The 18172-nt window shown below is 36.4% G+C and overlaps 1 protein-coding gene across 2 annotated transcripts in view; it reads right to left on the minus strand.

The window, feature by feature from the left end:
• Nucleotides 1–2555: 2555 nt before the first annotated feature.
• Nucleotides 2556–18172, minus strand: part of pkig (protein kinase (cAMP-dependent, catalytic) inhibitor gamma) — a 32824-nt gene continuing 17207 nt past the window's right edge. For both annotated transcript variants that reach the window (XM_051097299.1, XM_051097300.1), the window contains exons 2-3: nt 7500–7678; nt 2556–3384 (exon numbers count right to left, since the gene is read on the minus strand). In XM_051097299.1, coding sequence (XP_050953256.1) covers nt 3302–3384; nt 7500–7650 — 234 coding nt within the window. In that variant the 5' untranslated portion in view covers nt 7651–7678 and the 3' untranslated portion in view covers nt 2556–3301. The remainder of the gene's footprint in view (nt 3385–7499; nt 7679–18172) is intronic.

Raw genomic sequence — 18172 nt, forward strand, 5'->3', positions numbered from 1 at the left:
TCTTCTTGGCCATTTTATGACAAAAATGTTTTTAATTTTACATTTATAAAGTCTAAATTGATCAGTCGCGGCACTCCGCGGCCTGATATTTGTGAATAATAAAATAACTCGGAGGACTTTAATAAAGGTTATTGTAATTAATGTAATGTTAGTCTTTTTACTACGTCACTTGTTTTGTATTTTTTAAGGGTCCGTTTACACAGAACACATTCTTTCAATTTAAACAAGCTTGACAGACACATTTGACCGTTTCCGTTCTATTTAGCGGCATCTGGCGCGTTCTAAAATGCGGCCCTCAAGGTAAGATAAGTTACTTTTTGTATTTTAAAGTAAGATTTTGCGTTTTTACACATCCAAGTGCATGTTTACACTGAAAAATAAAAAAAGAAATGATTTACTCACCCTCAAGTCATCCTGTGTATGAATTTCTTCTTTCAGACGAATACAATTGTCTTGGCTCTTCCAACCTTTATATTGTGGCACTGAATGGGGTTTAAGAGTTTGAAGTCCAATAAAGTGCATCCATCCTCACTCCACACGGCTTGGGTGGTTATTAAAGGCCTTTTAAAGTGAATCGCTTCGTTTTTGTAAGAAAAATATCCATATTTAAAACTTAATAAACTGTAGCTAAAGCTGGCTTCCCGCCATTTCGTATTTCCGAGATGAAAACACGTGACTCAAGCTGATGTGTTTCTATGGCAAAACTATTAACGGCAAAGCCCTCACTAGCTTCTGAACTCATAATTACAACTTGTAAACTGTGAATGTTCTGAGAATTATCACTTGGACCAGTGACTGCTGTATCACGGGAACGCCGCCAGGCTCATTTTGGCGCTATTTAGGCGTTAACTCTGCGTCCGAGAACATGGAAAGCCGAGTAAAATATCACGTGTTGTCATCTGGGAATTAGGTAATTACGACATACAACAACGCAGCATTAAGATAACTTTTGTACCTGCGTTCATGAGAGAGTGGTGTTCCAGCAGATGACGTAGGACGTAGGTGTAGGGTAAACTCAGGTAAGAATATCCTAGCCTCCTAAGTACCCAGTTTTGTTTACAGCAAAGGAAAACCAGTCTCCTCTTGGTGACATTGAAATCCTCTGACATTTTTATTTAGAAATTCTCATTTTGTAGTTCTAATGTGTGACTGTTGTTTAGTTCTGCTCGCTCCTCTGCACCCACATTTGTCACCGTCCGCATTCACCTATGTCAGGGGTGGCGAACGTCAGTCCTGGAGAGCTGCAGCCCTGCATAGTTTTGCTTCAACCCTACTAAAATGCACCTGAACAAGTTAAAGGTCTGAAGGGTTACTAGAAAGCAACAGGCAGGTGAGTTTTAATTAGGGTTGGTGCTGAACTCTGCAGGTCTGCAGCTCTCCAGGACCGGAGTTTGCCACCCCTTACCTATGTCAACCACTGGAACGCCACTTCTTCGTGAATGTGTACATGACAGTCAGCATTAAAACAGAGATTACGGTTTATAAAGCTTTAAATATGGATATTTTTCTTACACATGCATCTATTCACTATACAAGGCCTTTTATTAGACTATAAAAATCTCAACAGCCATTCACTGCCATTATAAAGCTATATATATATATATATATATATAGCTAAAAGCCATCTTGGTCAAAAATGAGATAATGATACTGAGAGACACATATTATACATCCATCAAATAATTTTTCTTCAAACTCGCTAAAATAGCAGCCTCCGCCCAAGCATAACCTGATTTTACCAAGTACGACATGTTCCTGGATCAACATCTTTGTTGACTCTGGAACAACATTGTGATTAGCCAATCAGATTTGAAAAAACAGTTTATAGTTTTTGTGAAGTTTAGGCTTACAATCAGTGTTTGGTCCTTGTACATCAGTGTCATTCATCTATCATTTCCTCTGATTTTAGGGATTACTCATGGGTAAGGTTAGGTTTAGATGTAGGGATGTGGTCAAGATTAAATTTTTGGATTAAAATGTTGTTCCAGAGTCAACAAAATATGTTGACCCAGGAACACATCTAACTCAGCAAAATCAGGACATGCCTCAGCCCAATCAGAAGTACCCGTACTTACATAGAAACCTATACTACATCTGAGCCTGATAAAAATGCATTTTTAAAGAAAGACGTCAGATGGATTTAGCTGGTTTTGCATATATATATATATATATATATATATATATATATATATATGTGTGTGTATATATATATATATATAAAAACTCTGATTGTATATAAAGCATATGCACCTGGGATGGCTTGAGGGTGAGTAAATCATTTTTAATTTCTAAAAACTATCCCTTTAATAGACTATTTTTTAGTGGAAATACAAGATTACAAATGTTAAAGTATAATTTCAGCTATTCAACAATTTAAATTTCATGTCCACATAATTATTTTGGGAGTATAATGAGGTAATGATTGTAGATTATCCCTTACTTGTGTAATAATTTTCATACATTTGAGAAATGGAAAGCTAATGCAAATATACTTTTCATTCAAATACATACACACCCAACGTTAAAAAACAAAATAAGAAAAATAAGACACTGAAAACAATAATGTCATTCCTGTTTATTTTGAGGTACTTACATTTATAGGTCACAATATAAATGCAATGTGTTTTAACAAGTGTTTCTGAGAGTCTGACAAAAACCACAAAACAGTGCCAGGAGCAGAAAGCAGTAACTCAGATACTACATAAATATTGTTAATTATGTTACATTTGTGTTACAGTATATAATGAAGTGTAGAAACAAATCTCTTCTGATCTCAGGCAATATTTGGGAATTCTGTTCTATAATCAGACCTCCTTCAACTGCAGTGGTCATTGTTTAATAAAAAAAAAAAAAAAAAAATTAAAACTGAGCCATCAATGTCATAGGCTGTAACAAAAAGGCTATATTTGGTACTTTATAGTTTACAGTAGCTCTGAGTATGTTTTAACAGTAACTCGAGATTGAACTGTTTAGTTTAAGTTTAGGATGGAAAAAATATCAAAACGCCTGTGCTTCTGTTCGACCTCTGTTAGAAAAAAAAAAACAATCTTCCCTCACTCAGCGCTGTGAATGAATACAGTCCTCGACAGATTCCTCCTATTTAGTGGTGTTTGCAAAGGCAGTGTCTTCTCCATCTGTCTCTTAGGCACTCAACAGCATGCAATGGGTGGACGTCCACCTTAATGGCAGTCTATGAGAGGAGCTCTTCACTGCTGCCTGATGAGCAAAGATGAGGAGAATTTCGATGAGAAAAGGAGAGAACTCCCCAGCTTTCCTCTCTCCTCCGGGGCATTTTTCATCTTTATGACGGTCCCTCTGTCCCCTGTTTATCCTGGCTCCCAGATGCCTCTGCTTCAGGGGCTGGAGATCCAGAAGCAGTTCCCTCTACAAAACACACATATGACAAACCTTTTTGCTGCGACATTAAATGTGCATATGCCCAGTATATTCTCCAGCTAAACAAGGTCCTCATGGTCATGGGAAAGTCTCAGGTTATTTCAGAGATAAAATGGTGCCAAGAATGTGAACTAAGGAAACTGGGTCAAATAGAGACAGATGCTGCTCTTATTTCAGTAGGAAAGAGTTGAAAAGTTCCCATACGAATAGGAAAGAGTCAAGGAAGCAGTTATTGTTGAGAGGGCAGATAATAAATCTTTGTCAGTGGTGACAGACTCATTCAACCTCACCAAACCTATTCATGTTCAGTCTGGACACTGTGACCTTACAAAGCTGTGTCCTGGATAGAGTAAGGGACACTGTGAAAGAAAGGCCCATGAAAGTCTTTGGTTCACATCCTCTTTTGTGAACAACACTAGCAATGCGTTCATGTATCACAGTCTTGCCGTATTCACAAAGCAAGTCATTACAGAGGCCATACTGATGCAGTGCTGCATAATAAATATGACCTGATAGACCACTGGCAGTCAGGAGACATTAGTGCTGTTTTTGTGATAAAAGAATAGATAGTTGTGCAGAATTACTAATGTGAATTACTGCTGTCGGAATACCAAAAAAAAAAAATTACTGAAGGCAATACCAGTGTATAGTGTTCCTGCAAAGTTTTAGAGGTTAGCTTTCATACCATTACAGCTACTTTATACTGTTCATAAAAACAGATAAAAGAAAGAGGACCAATCACAACTCTTTATGCAAACAGATACAAATGACAGATGACTTTATTTCTGTTACATGAATAATTTAACAAAGAAAGGTTTTCAATTTTATTCTTTGTTGTATAACATTAGTGCAAAACCATAAATTAACAGTCTACCAAAGTCTAAAATTATTTACAAAACGCTTAAATGAAGAATTGTGGAGTGGAACGAAAAGAAGAGGAGGAAGAAGGTTAAGCAGGAGTAGTTGAAGGTGGAAAAGAATAAAAAGGGTGAAGGAAGGGAGGAAGAGAGGAGAAGGAGATGACAATGTTGAAGAAGACAAAGTAGGAGGAGAAGAAGAAAGTGTAGGTGGAGGAGGAAGAGTAGAGGGATGCGGAGGAGACTGGTGATTTAGGAGTGGTTGAAGGTGAAGGAAAAAAGAGATAAATGAGTAGGATAAGGAGAAAAAAAAGGTGGAGAGGCAGGACGAGAAGAAGAAAAATTAGGAGGAAGACAAGAAGAGAGAAGGATGTTTAGGAAGAGGAGGAAAAGAAAAAGAAGAAGAAAAGTAGTAGGAGGAGAAGAAGAGAGGAGGAGAAAGAATAATATGAAGGAGAGGAAGAATAATAAGGTGGATAAGAATAAGGATGAGGAGACAGGAGGAGGAGGATGACAACGACGACAAGAAGAAGGATAAGGTGGAGTAGTTGAAAAGTGGAGGAAAAGGAGTAGGAGAGGATGACAATGTTGAAGACGACAACGTAGGAGGAAGAGGAGAAGGAAGTGGAGGTGGAGTTGGAAGAGAAGGCAGCGGAGGAGAGGAGGAGACGGTGGTGGTTTAGGAGTGGTTGAAGGTGGAGGAAACAAAGGAGAAGTAGAGACGAGGAGGAGAAGTATGTGGTGAAAAAAGGGGAAGTTTGTTGAAAGTTGTGGCGAAAAAGGATGAGAAGAAAAAATTAGGAGGAGGGGGACAAGAAGAGATTGAGGTTTAGGAAGAGGAGGAGAAAAAAAGAAGAAGAAAAGCAGGGGCAGAAGAAGAGAGGAGAAAATGAATAAAAAGGAAGAGGGAGAAGAATAAGGTGGATAAGGTTGAGGAGACAGAAGAAAGATGAGAAGGAGGAGAAGGATAAGCAGGAGTAGTTGAAGGTGGAGGAGAAGGGGGAGGGAAGGGAGGAAGTAGAGGAGAAGGAGATGATAATGCTGAAGAGGACGGAGGAGAAGGAGGAGAAGGAGGAAGTGTAGAGGAGAGATTAGGAGGGGGAGGTTTAGGGGTGGTTGAAGGATGAGGAGACAGGAGGAGGACGAGAAGAAAACAGGAGAAGGAGGAGGAAGAAGAAGAGGTTTAAAGTGAGGAGAAGAAGAAAAAGAAGGTGGAGGAGGAGAAAATAAATAATATTAAGGAGGTGGAGAAGAATAAGGTGGATAAGGAGAAAAAGAGGGAGGAGGATAAGGAGAAAATAAACAACATTAAGGAGGGGGAGGAGAATAAGGGGTATAAGGATGAGGATGAGGAGACAGGAGGAGGACGAGAAGAAGAAAACTTACGAGTAGGAGGAGGCAAAGAAGTAGTAGTATAGTAGGAGGAGAAGAAGAGAGAAGGAGAAGGATGTAGGGGAAGAGAATAAGGCAGATAAGGATGAGGACTGACAATGAGACAGTAGTAGGGCAAGTAGGAAACAAAGAAAAAAATTACAAGAAGGACAAGAAGAAGACGTAAGAGAAGGAGGTTTAGAAAGAGGAGATGGGGGGGAGGTTTAGGGGTGGTTGAAGGTGGAGGAAAACAGGAGATGTGACGAGGAGAAGGAGAAGAAGAAAGTGGAGGAGGAAGAGGTTTAAAACGAGGAGAAGAACAAAAAGAAGGTGGAGGAGGAGAAAATAAATAATATTAAGGAGGTGGAGGAGAATAAGGTGGATAAGGATGAGGAGACAGGAGGATGACGAGAAGAAGAAAACTTAGGAGCAGGAAGAGGCAAAGAAGAAGTACAGTAGGAGGAGAAGAAGAGAGAAGGAGAAGGATGTGGGGAAGAGAATAAGGCGGATAAGGACGAGGACTGACAATGAGACAGAAGTAGGACAAGTAGGAAACAAAGAAAAAAAATAGGAGGAGGAGGACAAGAAGAAGAAGTAAGAGAAGGAGGTTTAGAAAGAGGAGATAAGGAGGGGGAGGTTTAGGGGTGGTTGAAGGTGGAGGAAAACAGGAGACGTGACGAGGAGAAGGAGAAGAAGAAAGTGGAGGAGGAAGAGGTTTAAAATAAGGAGAAGAAGAAAAAGAAAGTGGAGGAGGAGAAAATAAATATTATTAAGGAGGTGGAGGAGAATAAGGTAGATAAGGAGAAAAAGAGGGAGAAGGATAAGGAGAAAATAAATAACATTAAGGAGGGGGAGGAGAATAAGGTGGATAAGGATGAGGAGACAGGAGGAGGACGAGAAGAAAACAGGAGTAGGAGGAGGCGAAGAAGAAGAGGTTTAGTAGGAGGAGAAGAAGAGAGAAGGAGAAGGATGTGGGGAAGAGAATAAGGTGGATAAGTATGAGGACTGACAATGAGAGAAGTAGGACAAATAGGAAACGAAGAAAAAAAATTAGGAGGAGGAAGACAAGAAGTAGCAAGAGAAGGAGGTTTAGAAAGAGGAGGAGAAGAAAAAGAAGATGAAGAAAAGTAGGAGGTGAAGAATAATATAAATGAGGGGGAGGAGAATAAAGTGGATAGGGATGAGGAGACAGGAGGACGAGAAGAAGAAAACTTAGGAGTAGGAAGAGGCAAAGAAGAAGTGTAGTAGGAGGAGAAGAAGAGAGAAGGAGAAGGATTTGGGGAAGAGAATAAGGTGGATTAGGATGAGGACTGACAATGAGACAGAAGTAGGACAAGTAAGAAACGAAGAAAAAAAATTAGGAGGAGGAGGACAAGAAGAAGAAGTAAGAGAGGGAGGTTTAGAAGGAGGAGGAGAAGAAAAAGAAGAAGATGAAGAAAAGTAGGAGGTGAAGAATAATAAAAATGAGGGGTAGGAGAATAAGGATAAGGATGAGGGTAAGGAAACAGAAGGAGAATGAGAAGAATAAGAAAAATTAGGAGGAGGAGGACAAGTAGTAGTAAGAGGAGGAGGCTTAGGAGGAGGAGGAAGAGAAGAAGAAGAAGAAGAAGAACAGTAGGAGGAAAAAAATAATATAAAGGAGGGGGAAGAGAACAAGGAAGAGGAGTCAGAAGGGGGACAAGAAGAAGAAAAGGAGGAGAAGACAAAAGAAGGACGAGAAGGAAAGGAATAAGAGGAAAAGGAAAAGAATGAGAAAAGGAAGAATAAGAAGTGGGTAGGAGGCAGAGAACTCTGAATGAGGAGAAGAAAATGTTATAGAAATATAAATACAGCTGCTGCCTCGTAAGAAGAACTGCAAAGCCGTGTGTAATGTACCTGCAGCTTTCAGGTCCATCTGAGCCATGTCTTTGGTTAGTTCACTGGTCCCCAGTGCTACTGCCTCTCCTTTAATGTCTGGCACTGCGTTCCTGCGACCTGTACGATCACAGTTTATGAACTCTGTATATGACGTCTCAACGTCCATCATCTGCTCACAAATTGCCCTCTCATTACACCTGAAAGAAACAAAAGAAGACAGAAAAAAACAGAACATTTACTGCCTGTTAAGAAAGCAAGAAACCCAACAGTTTGACCAAAATCTCTTTTGAGTAACTTCATTTAATGAGCTTTGAAAAGGAAAATCCTAACACACAGAAAACCTGTGAATCTCAGTTCAGTAATGCCCATGACAGAACCCGCCATCTGATGAATTGGAGTAATTATTACTTCAGGGGCTCTATTTCAACGCTAGAGTTAATAGATTCAGCCGCTGAACTCATTTCATGGCCTAATTATATAAGAGAGCCAAAAGCATTCATCCAACCCTGGATGCATTCGTCATTCTTTTCATGCTTGTTTACAATCAGGGTTTCTTACAAGTATCAGTGCTGGCTTGCAAATGGAGCGTTATTGGCACGCAAACAAGAGATAAACCCAAAGCGATCGATTAGACACTTTTTGGAGCTCATCAAACTGCTTTCAGGAAGAAGAGTCATGGGTGGGCATTATGCTGAGAGAGGAAACTCCCAGAGAATATATCCAAAACACATTAGCCGATCGCTCACTAAGTGTCCCCTAAGTCAACATGAAAACCCCATTTACTTTAACCAATGCTGGCGATAACGTCTCAAAAGTAACGTGCTCATGTTACTTCTTACAACATAATATCCTAATTACTTTTCAAATAGCCATTTAAAGATAAGCAATTTAGGATAACTGTTTTCTAGTTGAATATTTTGAAGTGTAATTTATTCCTGTGATGCAAAGCTGAATTTTCAGCAGCTTTGGTGGTCAGTAGGGCTGGGTTTTGACACAAATTTCACGATTCTTGTGATACGATTTGATTTCGATTATTTTGGATATATATCAGATACAGTACATGCCAAATTTTCTCAAGGAAAAGAAAAATTCTCAACTAATGCTGTAAAAAAATACATGAGAGTTAGTTGGTACTACATTTCTGTAACACTGAAGGTTAAAATTAACTGATTTGTATGTTTAAATTACACTCAATGACATTTTTACAATAATAAAAGTTACATAATTTTATTTCTACTCAAATTCATTTTTTGAAATATAAACACTTAAATGGTGGCTGTCATAAAAACTTGACAGATTCCTCTTTAGAGTTCATTTTTCTAACTGACTAATGAGTTTATGGTCACCGATAATGTTTTTTTTCTGAGGTAACCGTGAAGTTACGTGACGTACACTTTCTGCGTTTGAAACACTCATGGCACATTTACATGAAACAGGATATGGATTTCAGTAAGTGGTTCTCTTTCTTTTGACATACCTTCAGATGTTTATTCATGTTTATTTTGCGCTGAAACTGCCATTAAAGCGGAAGAGATGATCAGTTCACGTGTGCTTCATGTCGCCGCTTCGAACTGAGGCGCTACAGTGATCTGTCACTCCACATTAAATTAAGTTCCAAACGTAGGTTCGGGAGGAGCCTAATCATTCAGTCCTGTCAATCATCATTACGAGCCTATATATGCAGCTCTCATTGCACCGTCCCAGCGTCAGTTCTTCCAGCATCCCTCCATCTCCCCTTCTCCTCCTCTATTTCTGTTATTCTCCCTCTAGGTAATATCGCACTGGGGGGTTGAACTCGGCGCTCAAGCCGAGCCTTGGGTTCGAGCCTCCATTAAGAACAGCAAGCCAAGTTTGTTTACCATTGCCCATCAGAACTGGATGGGCAGGTGAACTCGTGGAACAGGGCTAAAACAGTTTTTATAGTATGTAATAAAATGGACAGAATTTGATCTACGAATTCGTTCAACCAGTGTAACAAAGCACAAAGCTTATTGCGATTTATTGGATGAGAGGTGTGCTACAATATTCCATTCATTTAATGAAAACAAGCTCGAGCATTTTTTGTAGAAAAGCATTTTTTTGTAGAAAAGAGAATAGAAAGTTAAAAACAAGAGCATTTATTTGAAAAATAAAAATTGTACTAACCCCAAACTTGTGAACAGTAGTGATTATATGAAAATTATATATATATATATATATATATATATATATATATATATATATATATATATATATATATATATATATATAATTATTTTCATATAATCACTAAAAAAAAAAAAAACATATATATATATATATATAATGTATTTTTTCCAAGGATTAGTTCACTTCCAAAACAAAAATTTACAGGTATTGTACTCACTCTGTTGTCATTCAAGATGTTTATGCCTTTCTTTCTACAGTCGTAAAGGAATTAAGTTTTTTGAAGAAAACATTTCATGAATTCTCTCCATATAGTGGACTTCAATGGTGTCCGTGAGTTTGAACTTCCAAAATGCAGTTTCAATGCAGCTTCAATGGGCTCTAAACAATCCCAGCTGAGGAATTAGGGTCTTATTTAGCAAAAGATCGATCATTATCTAAAAAAAAAAAAATAATAATAATAATATTCACTTTTTAACCTTACACGCTCGTCTTGTCTAGCTCTGCGTCAACTCTGTGTAATCCGGGTCAATATAGTTAGGGTGGGTCGAAAAATTCCCATCTCATTTTCTCTTCAAACTTCAAAAATGTCCTACATCGCTAGTTTAATTTTTTTGTAAAGGGCGTATGACCTCCTTTGCATTTTCACTTTGTAAACACTGGGTCGATACTTCTGCACAATTTTAAAGTCGGAGGAGAGAATGAGATGGGAGTTTTTCGACATACGAGCATTTTTTATTTTTTATTTTTTTTTTAGAAAAATGACCGATCGTTGCACTAGACAAGACACTTTTTCCATGGCTGGGATCATTTAGAGCCCTTTGAAGCTGCATTTAAACTGACGTTCAAACTCACGGGCACCATTAAAGTCCACTATATGGAGATAATTCCTGAAATGTTTTCCAAATTTCTTTATGACTGAAGAAAGAAAACATGAACATCTTGGATGACAACGGGGTGAGTACATTGTGTGTACATTTTTGTTCTGGACTCCTTTAAGATTTATAAATGTCTATTGCAATGTTGCAACAAAGTTATTCATTTCATTTTTTAGTGAATACTACAAAAAGTCTCTCATAACAAATATAAATGTATTTTATCTATGAAATGTCTTTCCTTTTTCGTCTGATATCAGTCAATTCAATCATTTCATAATGGATACAATTAAGTTCCCTCCTTCAATTGAATCTTATCGCATATCCTGTTTTGCTAAGAGATACATTACATTGGCCTGCAAATACAAGTGTTGACTTTATGCATGTTGTGATTCTTAAATGCCTATAAATCTGTCCAGCTGGCCCGTCTGAAGAGAAGAAGGGATATTCCAGAGGAATGCGAGAGGGCAAGGGAAAGACAGCAAACACAAATAAATGCGATGCTATGTGTTGGAAGCTGAGGGGGAGGTATAGTGAGGGAGAAAATTACAGGGTATAAATCATAGTGCTGGTCTTCACTGCTCATCCCTCCTTTCTGCATCTCTCCTTTCCCCTCAAATCACCTCTCTCCATCCCTGTATTTCTCTTTTCTCCTTTCAGCCCTCCTATTTTTTCACTCCTTCTTTTTATAGTTCTCTCTCCCTTTCTATTATTTTCAAACACTCCAGTAGTGCTGAGCAAATCAGGGGTGTAAGAACAATCTGGAAAGTGGGAGGGACGTTTGACTTGAAAAGTACTGATTATCTCCTAAAATGTGGGCAGAGATTTCTGCAAGTAATCTCCAAGAGCAATGGATCCCCACGTCAGAATGTGTTGCAACATTAGTTAACTTTTGGACATCACTTGCGACAAAGTTTGGGTGGTTCAATAATAGATTACAAAAATAAATAGATTATAAAACTCACTGCAATGCAAAATGTAAATCTTTGTTTTTCTTTGTGCAGTTTTCATCGAGTGCACAGAAATGTACGATACTTTTTGTAATAAAAAAAAAAAATGGCTTTCATTTTTTTCCTTCAATTTTTGTTTTATTTGCCAGAAACCTGACAAAATAAAGGTTGGTTTACAATCTGAATAAATAAATAAATAAATAAATAAATAAATAAATAAATAAATAATAATAATAATAATATTATATACATATATATATCCTCATAGTAAAAAGTAATATTTCAGCTTTTTATTTTATTTTATTTTAAATGCAAATGCACTCACAAAAAAAATAAAAAATAAAAATAAAACAAAACACTCTTAAATATTTAATTTTTCTTCCGAATATAGCTTTTCAAGTCCTCTAGTGAAAATTCCTGCATCTTTTCATATTGTAATATATACTGCAGAAAAACAAAATATTGCAATGTCAGTTTTCTCAAACATGCAGCCCTATTCTGATGCATTCTGAAACGTAGCATACACCCTAAGGCAACGCACCAGGAAGCTCCACATGGTATTGGTTTACATACTGAAGAGGATCTGCAGTGTTTTCCTCAGCTGTTTGCTATCATATCACAGCCTGCGCACATTCAACACTGGCCACTGTGTGTTTTATCAGGCTGAGTCACTACACACAACGTCTGCCAGCACCAGCATGTCAGTTACCCGATACGCCCAACCTCATTGCCGGCCAGGACCTTGAGAAGTGTGAGCCAATTTCACTTTCATGCAAACTTTGCTGATGTGTTCTCCAAATATCAACCTGTTTCTGCAGAATCCAATTACTAGTAGTCCCATATCCTATGTAATGCAGACAGAGGTTATTTTCTATTGCTGTGACCCAAAGTCAGCAAAGGTCAGGCTCTGGTCACATCAGCTGATGAAGTTTTGGAACAATGACCTGCAGATAGCTCAACTTTCCAAAGACAAACTAAAGATAGAGGCTTACGAAGTGCATGAGGCTTTTAAGAGACTCTTCCCCCCAAAAAACACAAGCTGTGTTCAATAGTAAAAGTGTAGGGCTGCCCCCTTATAGTTGACAAAAAGAGGCTTGGTCGACCAAATTTTTATTAGTCGCTTAGTTGCAGAAAAAAAAAAAAAAAAAGTGAATCAGATCATCAATGGCTGGTCTATGTGGTAATATAATACATCAGGCAGGACATCCAAATGCTCACCTATAATTCATGGACCTCAATTATGGCTTGTCATCTGAAGTATGCAAGTAGTAGCAACGCTCAATCTAATGTTAACCTAGAAAAATGTGCATTATTGAAGTGTCCGTGCGGAGTGTGGAAGCTGAAAAGTAGCGCGTTCACTGCATGACCGATAGAGGCGATGGTGCTGTCACTTGCTCTTAAAATACTCCGTCATTCATGGTCATACAGATAAAAGTAATATCTTTTGAAACTGTAAAGACTATGTTTATTTACTACGTGTGCACTCAAAATACCAACAAAACACTGCACTTCTGTAAAATAATGAAAGCAAAAAGGATGCGCTTTCTGCCGTCTTGGGCTCCGTGAACTTGAGTGCGAAACTTGCTTTTTTTTGGTAAGATTTGTGATATAAACTCACAATTATAAAGTTAGAATTGTGAGATATGAACTCACAATCATGAAAAAAAAAGTCAGAATTGCATGATATAAACTTGCAATTGTATGGAAAAAGTCGGAATTGCGAGATTATATCTTGCAATTGACTTTTTTCCTCAGAATTGCATGATATAAACTCGCAATTCTGGCTTTTTTGACATAAGCTCACATTTACAAATTATAAAGTCAAAATTGTGAGATATAAACTTGCGGTTTTGAGAGAAAAGTCCACATTTTTTGTTTATATCTCACAATTCTGACCTTTTCTCTCGCATTTCTGTTGCTGGCTTCAATTGCAAGCTATAAAGTCCAATTCTGAGGAGCAAAAAAGGCTGATATATTCTCAGAAGAACTGCAAGATGTAAACTCGCAATTTTGGTTTCCACAAAAATATTAAGCAGAACGTTTTTCAACATTTATAATAACAAAAGTGTTTTTAGACCCCAAATCAACATATTAGAATGATTTCTGAAGGATCATGTGACACTGAAGACTGAAGTAATGATGGCTGCTAAAAATTAAGCTTTGCATCACAGGAATAAATTAAATTTCAAAATATTTTCACATAAATTCTAATAATATTGTCTATATTTTTGAGAAAATAAATGCAGCCTTGGTGAAACAACCCCAAACTTTTGAACAGTAGCATGTATGTATGCATATGCATTTTCTAATTATTTAATGTATTATTTTATATATTACATTTTTTAAATAGTATATTAGTTGGTGTGTTAGATGATTTACCATCCCCTTTCACTTATCTGATATCAAGTGGTCAACAATAAAGTGCTCAAGCCTGGGAATCCTGAAATAAACATTTCTATATTTAGTGAGATATCTGAGGCAACAGGGGGCTGTTGCTTTGCTTGGCTCAAATGTACAGTGTTCGGTTACTTTCCATTTACTCTCCCAAATTTCATTACAATAAAGTTACACTATGGCTCAAGTGTAATTTGATATATTTTCCATGTGACCTATCTATCTGAAACAAATCTTTTATTTGCTGATGGCGTTACAAGTAGAAGGAAACAGGAGCCAACAGCAGCTGTAGGCAGCATCAGAGGACAAACGACGCAGGTGTGCGCACAAGATCACCAAAACATCTCACATACCAGAGGGAAAACAGCCTAGCTCGCCCTTAGCCTGCAGTCCTCATGAGATGAAAAGCAAGAGCCTTACAAAAACACCAACGCTGACGTATTCATCATTTGCATGAGTTCTGCGTCGGCAGCAGGCATAAACAAATGACAAACTAAGGTTTAGCCTTTATTTAAATAAAAACCTCCAAATAAAACAGCAAATCAGTGAAAGGAGTCTTGCTTCCACTCTCACTAGATGTTTGGATATGTCCGGTGTCTAAACAGTCTGCAAAGCCCACTGGGTACATAAACTCGTTGCTCATTTCCATATTTGGACAAATTATGAGATATTAGGCCCCATCATGAGAATGAAATCCAGACGACTAGATCTTCACTCAAAAAATAGAGTCAATCGTTCATCCATTGAGAATAAAGGGAAAATTCTGTCATTAATTACTCAACCTAATGTCGTTTCAAACCCGTAAGACCTTCATTCATCTTCAGAACACAAATGAAGATATTTTTGATGAAATCCGAGAGCTTTCTGATGTCACATGGACTATTTTATCAATGTCCTTACTACCTTCCTGAGCCTTGAATGTGATAGTTGCGTTGCTGACAGCTCTCGGATTTCATAAAAAATATCTTCATTTGTGTTCCGAAGATGAACGAAGGTCTTACAGATTTGGAACGACATGATGATGAGTAATTAATGACAGAATTTTCATTTTTGGGTGAACATTTCAAAAAATGTTCCATATTCAGCAACTTGTCCGTGCATAATTGCTCCAGTACGTGCCCGGTCTAATCATTAAAAAAAAAATAATAATAATAATTATATATATATATATATATATATAGCAACTCTGCAAAGGTCATTCAAAAATGATGTCACTTCCCTCAGTTTATTATGAAGACTGCATCACACCACCTTGTTTCTAGAAAACACCATATATGGTCCTGTGGTAAAATTATCCGTCTTAATTATCAATGTTACGGCTGTGATGGAAAGACATTCTAGACCGCAAATAGCACAATTCACCAACCTCAACAAGGAACACTTCCATGAAAAGCAAAGTGCTCAGACAGACCGGTGCAGCTCAGGAATGCACACTCAAAAGGAAATAAAATGGCTCTGAGGTTAATATCATTACACCACACCACAAGCTAATATGTTTTATGGACAAATATGCTCATCTCCAATATGCCTGTGGCTTTCAAGTGTAGAAACCAACATGAATACATATTAAGTGCGTCTCCGGCACTCTCCAGTCCATCAAACTGGTCATAGGGTGTGTCAATATATGCCTAAGCAATTACATGCATGGTTTAAATACTTTTGCTCATAACTGCTTGACTTCCTCCATCAGTCCCTGCCCTGAAAGTGCACGTGGCCACTCTAAGCAAAGCGTTTAGTCAATAGAGCCTCTTCTGTACAAGCCGGAACTGGATAAGGAAGATGGGACTCTTGAGACAAGAAGCCCTTACTCCTGAACCGTAAAAGCAAGAGGCTCAGAGTTCACTCTAGACACTTGATCTTCAGTCAGATCACCTGTGGACTGACAGGCCACCGGTGGATCCCATTTTCAGCTATTGCATCAAACTAATCTCATTAAACCTGCTGTAACATGAGCGTGGTCAATAACAGTCTCAGAGAGGATGAAAATGTTTGGGTTTTTTTGTTCTCCTTGTCACTGTGATGCTGTAATCATATAACGGCACAGTACTGTACAGTTGTGGGAGCCTATTATTGCAGCCGTGAATGCAGTTTGAATCAGTATACCTGCAGATAGGTTTTATTTATAGCCTTCCATCCTTGCGGCTGTTCACCAATGAATGGGGATCTTCTGTACAGAGTGTAACGGAAGCTGTTACTGATATTATGAACAAAAGCCCAGGAGCCCAGCGGAGGATACCGAGTCTACTGCTACAATTCTACTGGGACCCTCTGTGCCTCTGAGCGTAATGAAAACATATTATCTGGTGGTGGTTGCAATATGTCCAAACAAACAGTGCCCTTAATAAAGCAATTTAACATTTGCTGAAGGAATAAACCTGCATAAAAAGCAGCAGAGTTTGCCAATAAGCCCTTTACAAGCACAAATTAATGTTGTTTTTGTTTAGTTTACTGTTTTAAGTTACATTTTAAACCTTAGATTTTCAATGTTGAGCTCAGACTGGTGAACCCTACAGTGTATATAAACAAACAAAAACACATATTTAGATTTCAGATGAACAAATAAGACAATGAATGAATGAACAAAAAAAAAAAAAAAACAAACAAACGAAATTCTAATGTCAATAAGTAAATGTGATCTCTAGTGTTAAAATCCACATTGTTTGTCAAACAAATAAATAAATGAACACATAAATAAACTAACAAATGAATTAATGAATTACTGAATGAACAAACAAGCAAATTAACAAAAAATAAAGTAACCAACGAACAACTGAATGAAAAATAAATGATAAATGAAAAATTAACAAACAAAAACAAACGACAGAATGACCCAATGACCAAACAAATGAGTAAACAAATAAAAGAAACTAATAATGAATAAATAAATGAACTACTGAGTAAACAAATGAATGAACAAAAACCAAACAAACATACTCTCACATGATTAAATAAACGACTGAATAATAAATAGCCAAACGAACATGAAACACCACATAAATGACCAAACAAACAAATAAACAAAAGACGAATGAACCAATGACCAAACAAATGAATGAACAAATAAAACAAACTACTGAATGAATGAATTTAACTACTGAGTAAACAAACAAAAACAAACATACTATCTTACATGAATAAACTACTGAATAAACAAATGAAAATAAACAAATGAAAGCACAAGTAAATAACAGAACAAATAGTTTAAAGTAACAAATGAACAACTGAATGAAAAAATAATTAATAGCCAAATGAACATGAGACCAAATAAATTAAACAAATAACTAAAAACAAACAACTGAATGAACCAATGACTGAACTAATAAATAAAATAAAACAAACTAATAATGAATAAATAAATGAACTACTGAGAAAACAAATGAATGAACAAAAACAAGCAAACATATTATCTCACATAAATAAACTACTGAATAAATAAAAACAAATTAAATAGATGAATAAACAAAAACGACTAAATGAACCAATGACCGAACAAATGAATGAACAAATAAAACAAATAATGAATGAATAAATGAATTACTGAGTAAACAACTGAATGAACAAAAAACAGACAAACAACAAAACATACATAAGAAAACAAAAGAAAAGAAAAAAGAAAAGAAAAGAAAAGAAAAAAAGAAAGAAAAGAAAGAAAAAGAAAAGAAAGAAGAAAGACAAGAAAACATAATATATCTTACATGATTAAATAAACTAATGAATAAACAAATAAAAACAAATTAACAAACAAGTGAAAGCACAAATGAATAATAGAACAAACAAACCGTTTAAAGTAACAAATGAACAAAAGATGAATAAACAAAAATTACTAAATGAACAAATGACCGAACAAATGAATGAACAAATAAAACAAACTAATAAATGAATAAATAAATTACTGAGTAAATGAATTAACAAAAACAAACAAACAAAAACAAATTAACTATCTCACGATTAAATAAACTAATGAATAAACAAATAAAAAAAAAAATTAACAAATAAAAGCACAAGTAAACAATAGAACAAACAGTTTAAAGTAACAGACGAACAACTGAATAAAAAAAGCCAAATAAATGGGCCAAAAATAAATAAAAACAAACAACTGAATGAACCTATGACCGAACAAATTAATGTACAAATAAAACAAGCCAATAATGAATGAATAAAGTAATTACTGAGTAAACAAATGATTGAACAAAAACAAAAACATGCCATCTCACATGATTACATATACTACTGAATAAAAAAAAATGAAAACAAATGAACAAATAAATAAATAATAGATCAAACAAACAAATAGATAAAAAGTTGAATAAGTTAAATTTACAAATGA

Source organism: Labeo rohita, chromosome 23 (genome assembly GCF_022985175.1).
Source record: "Labeo rohita strain BAU-BD-2019 chromosome 23, IGBB_LRoh.1.0, whole genome shotgun sequence".
NCBI lineage: Eukaryota > Metazoa > Chordata > Actinopteri > Cypriniformes > Cyprinidae > Labeo > Labeo rohita.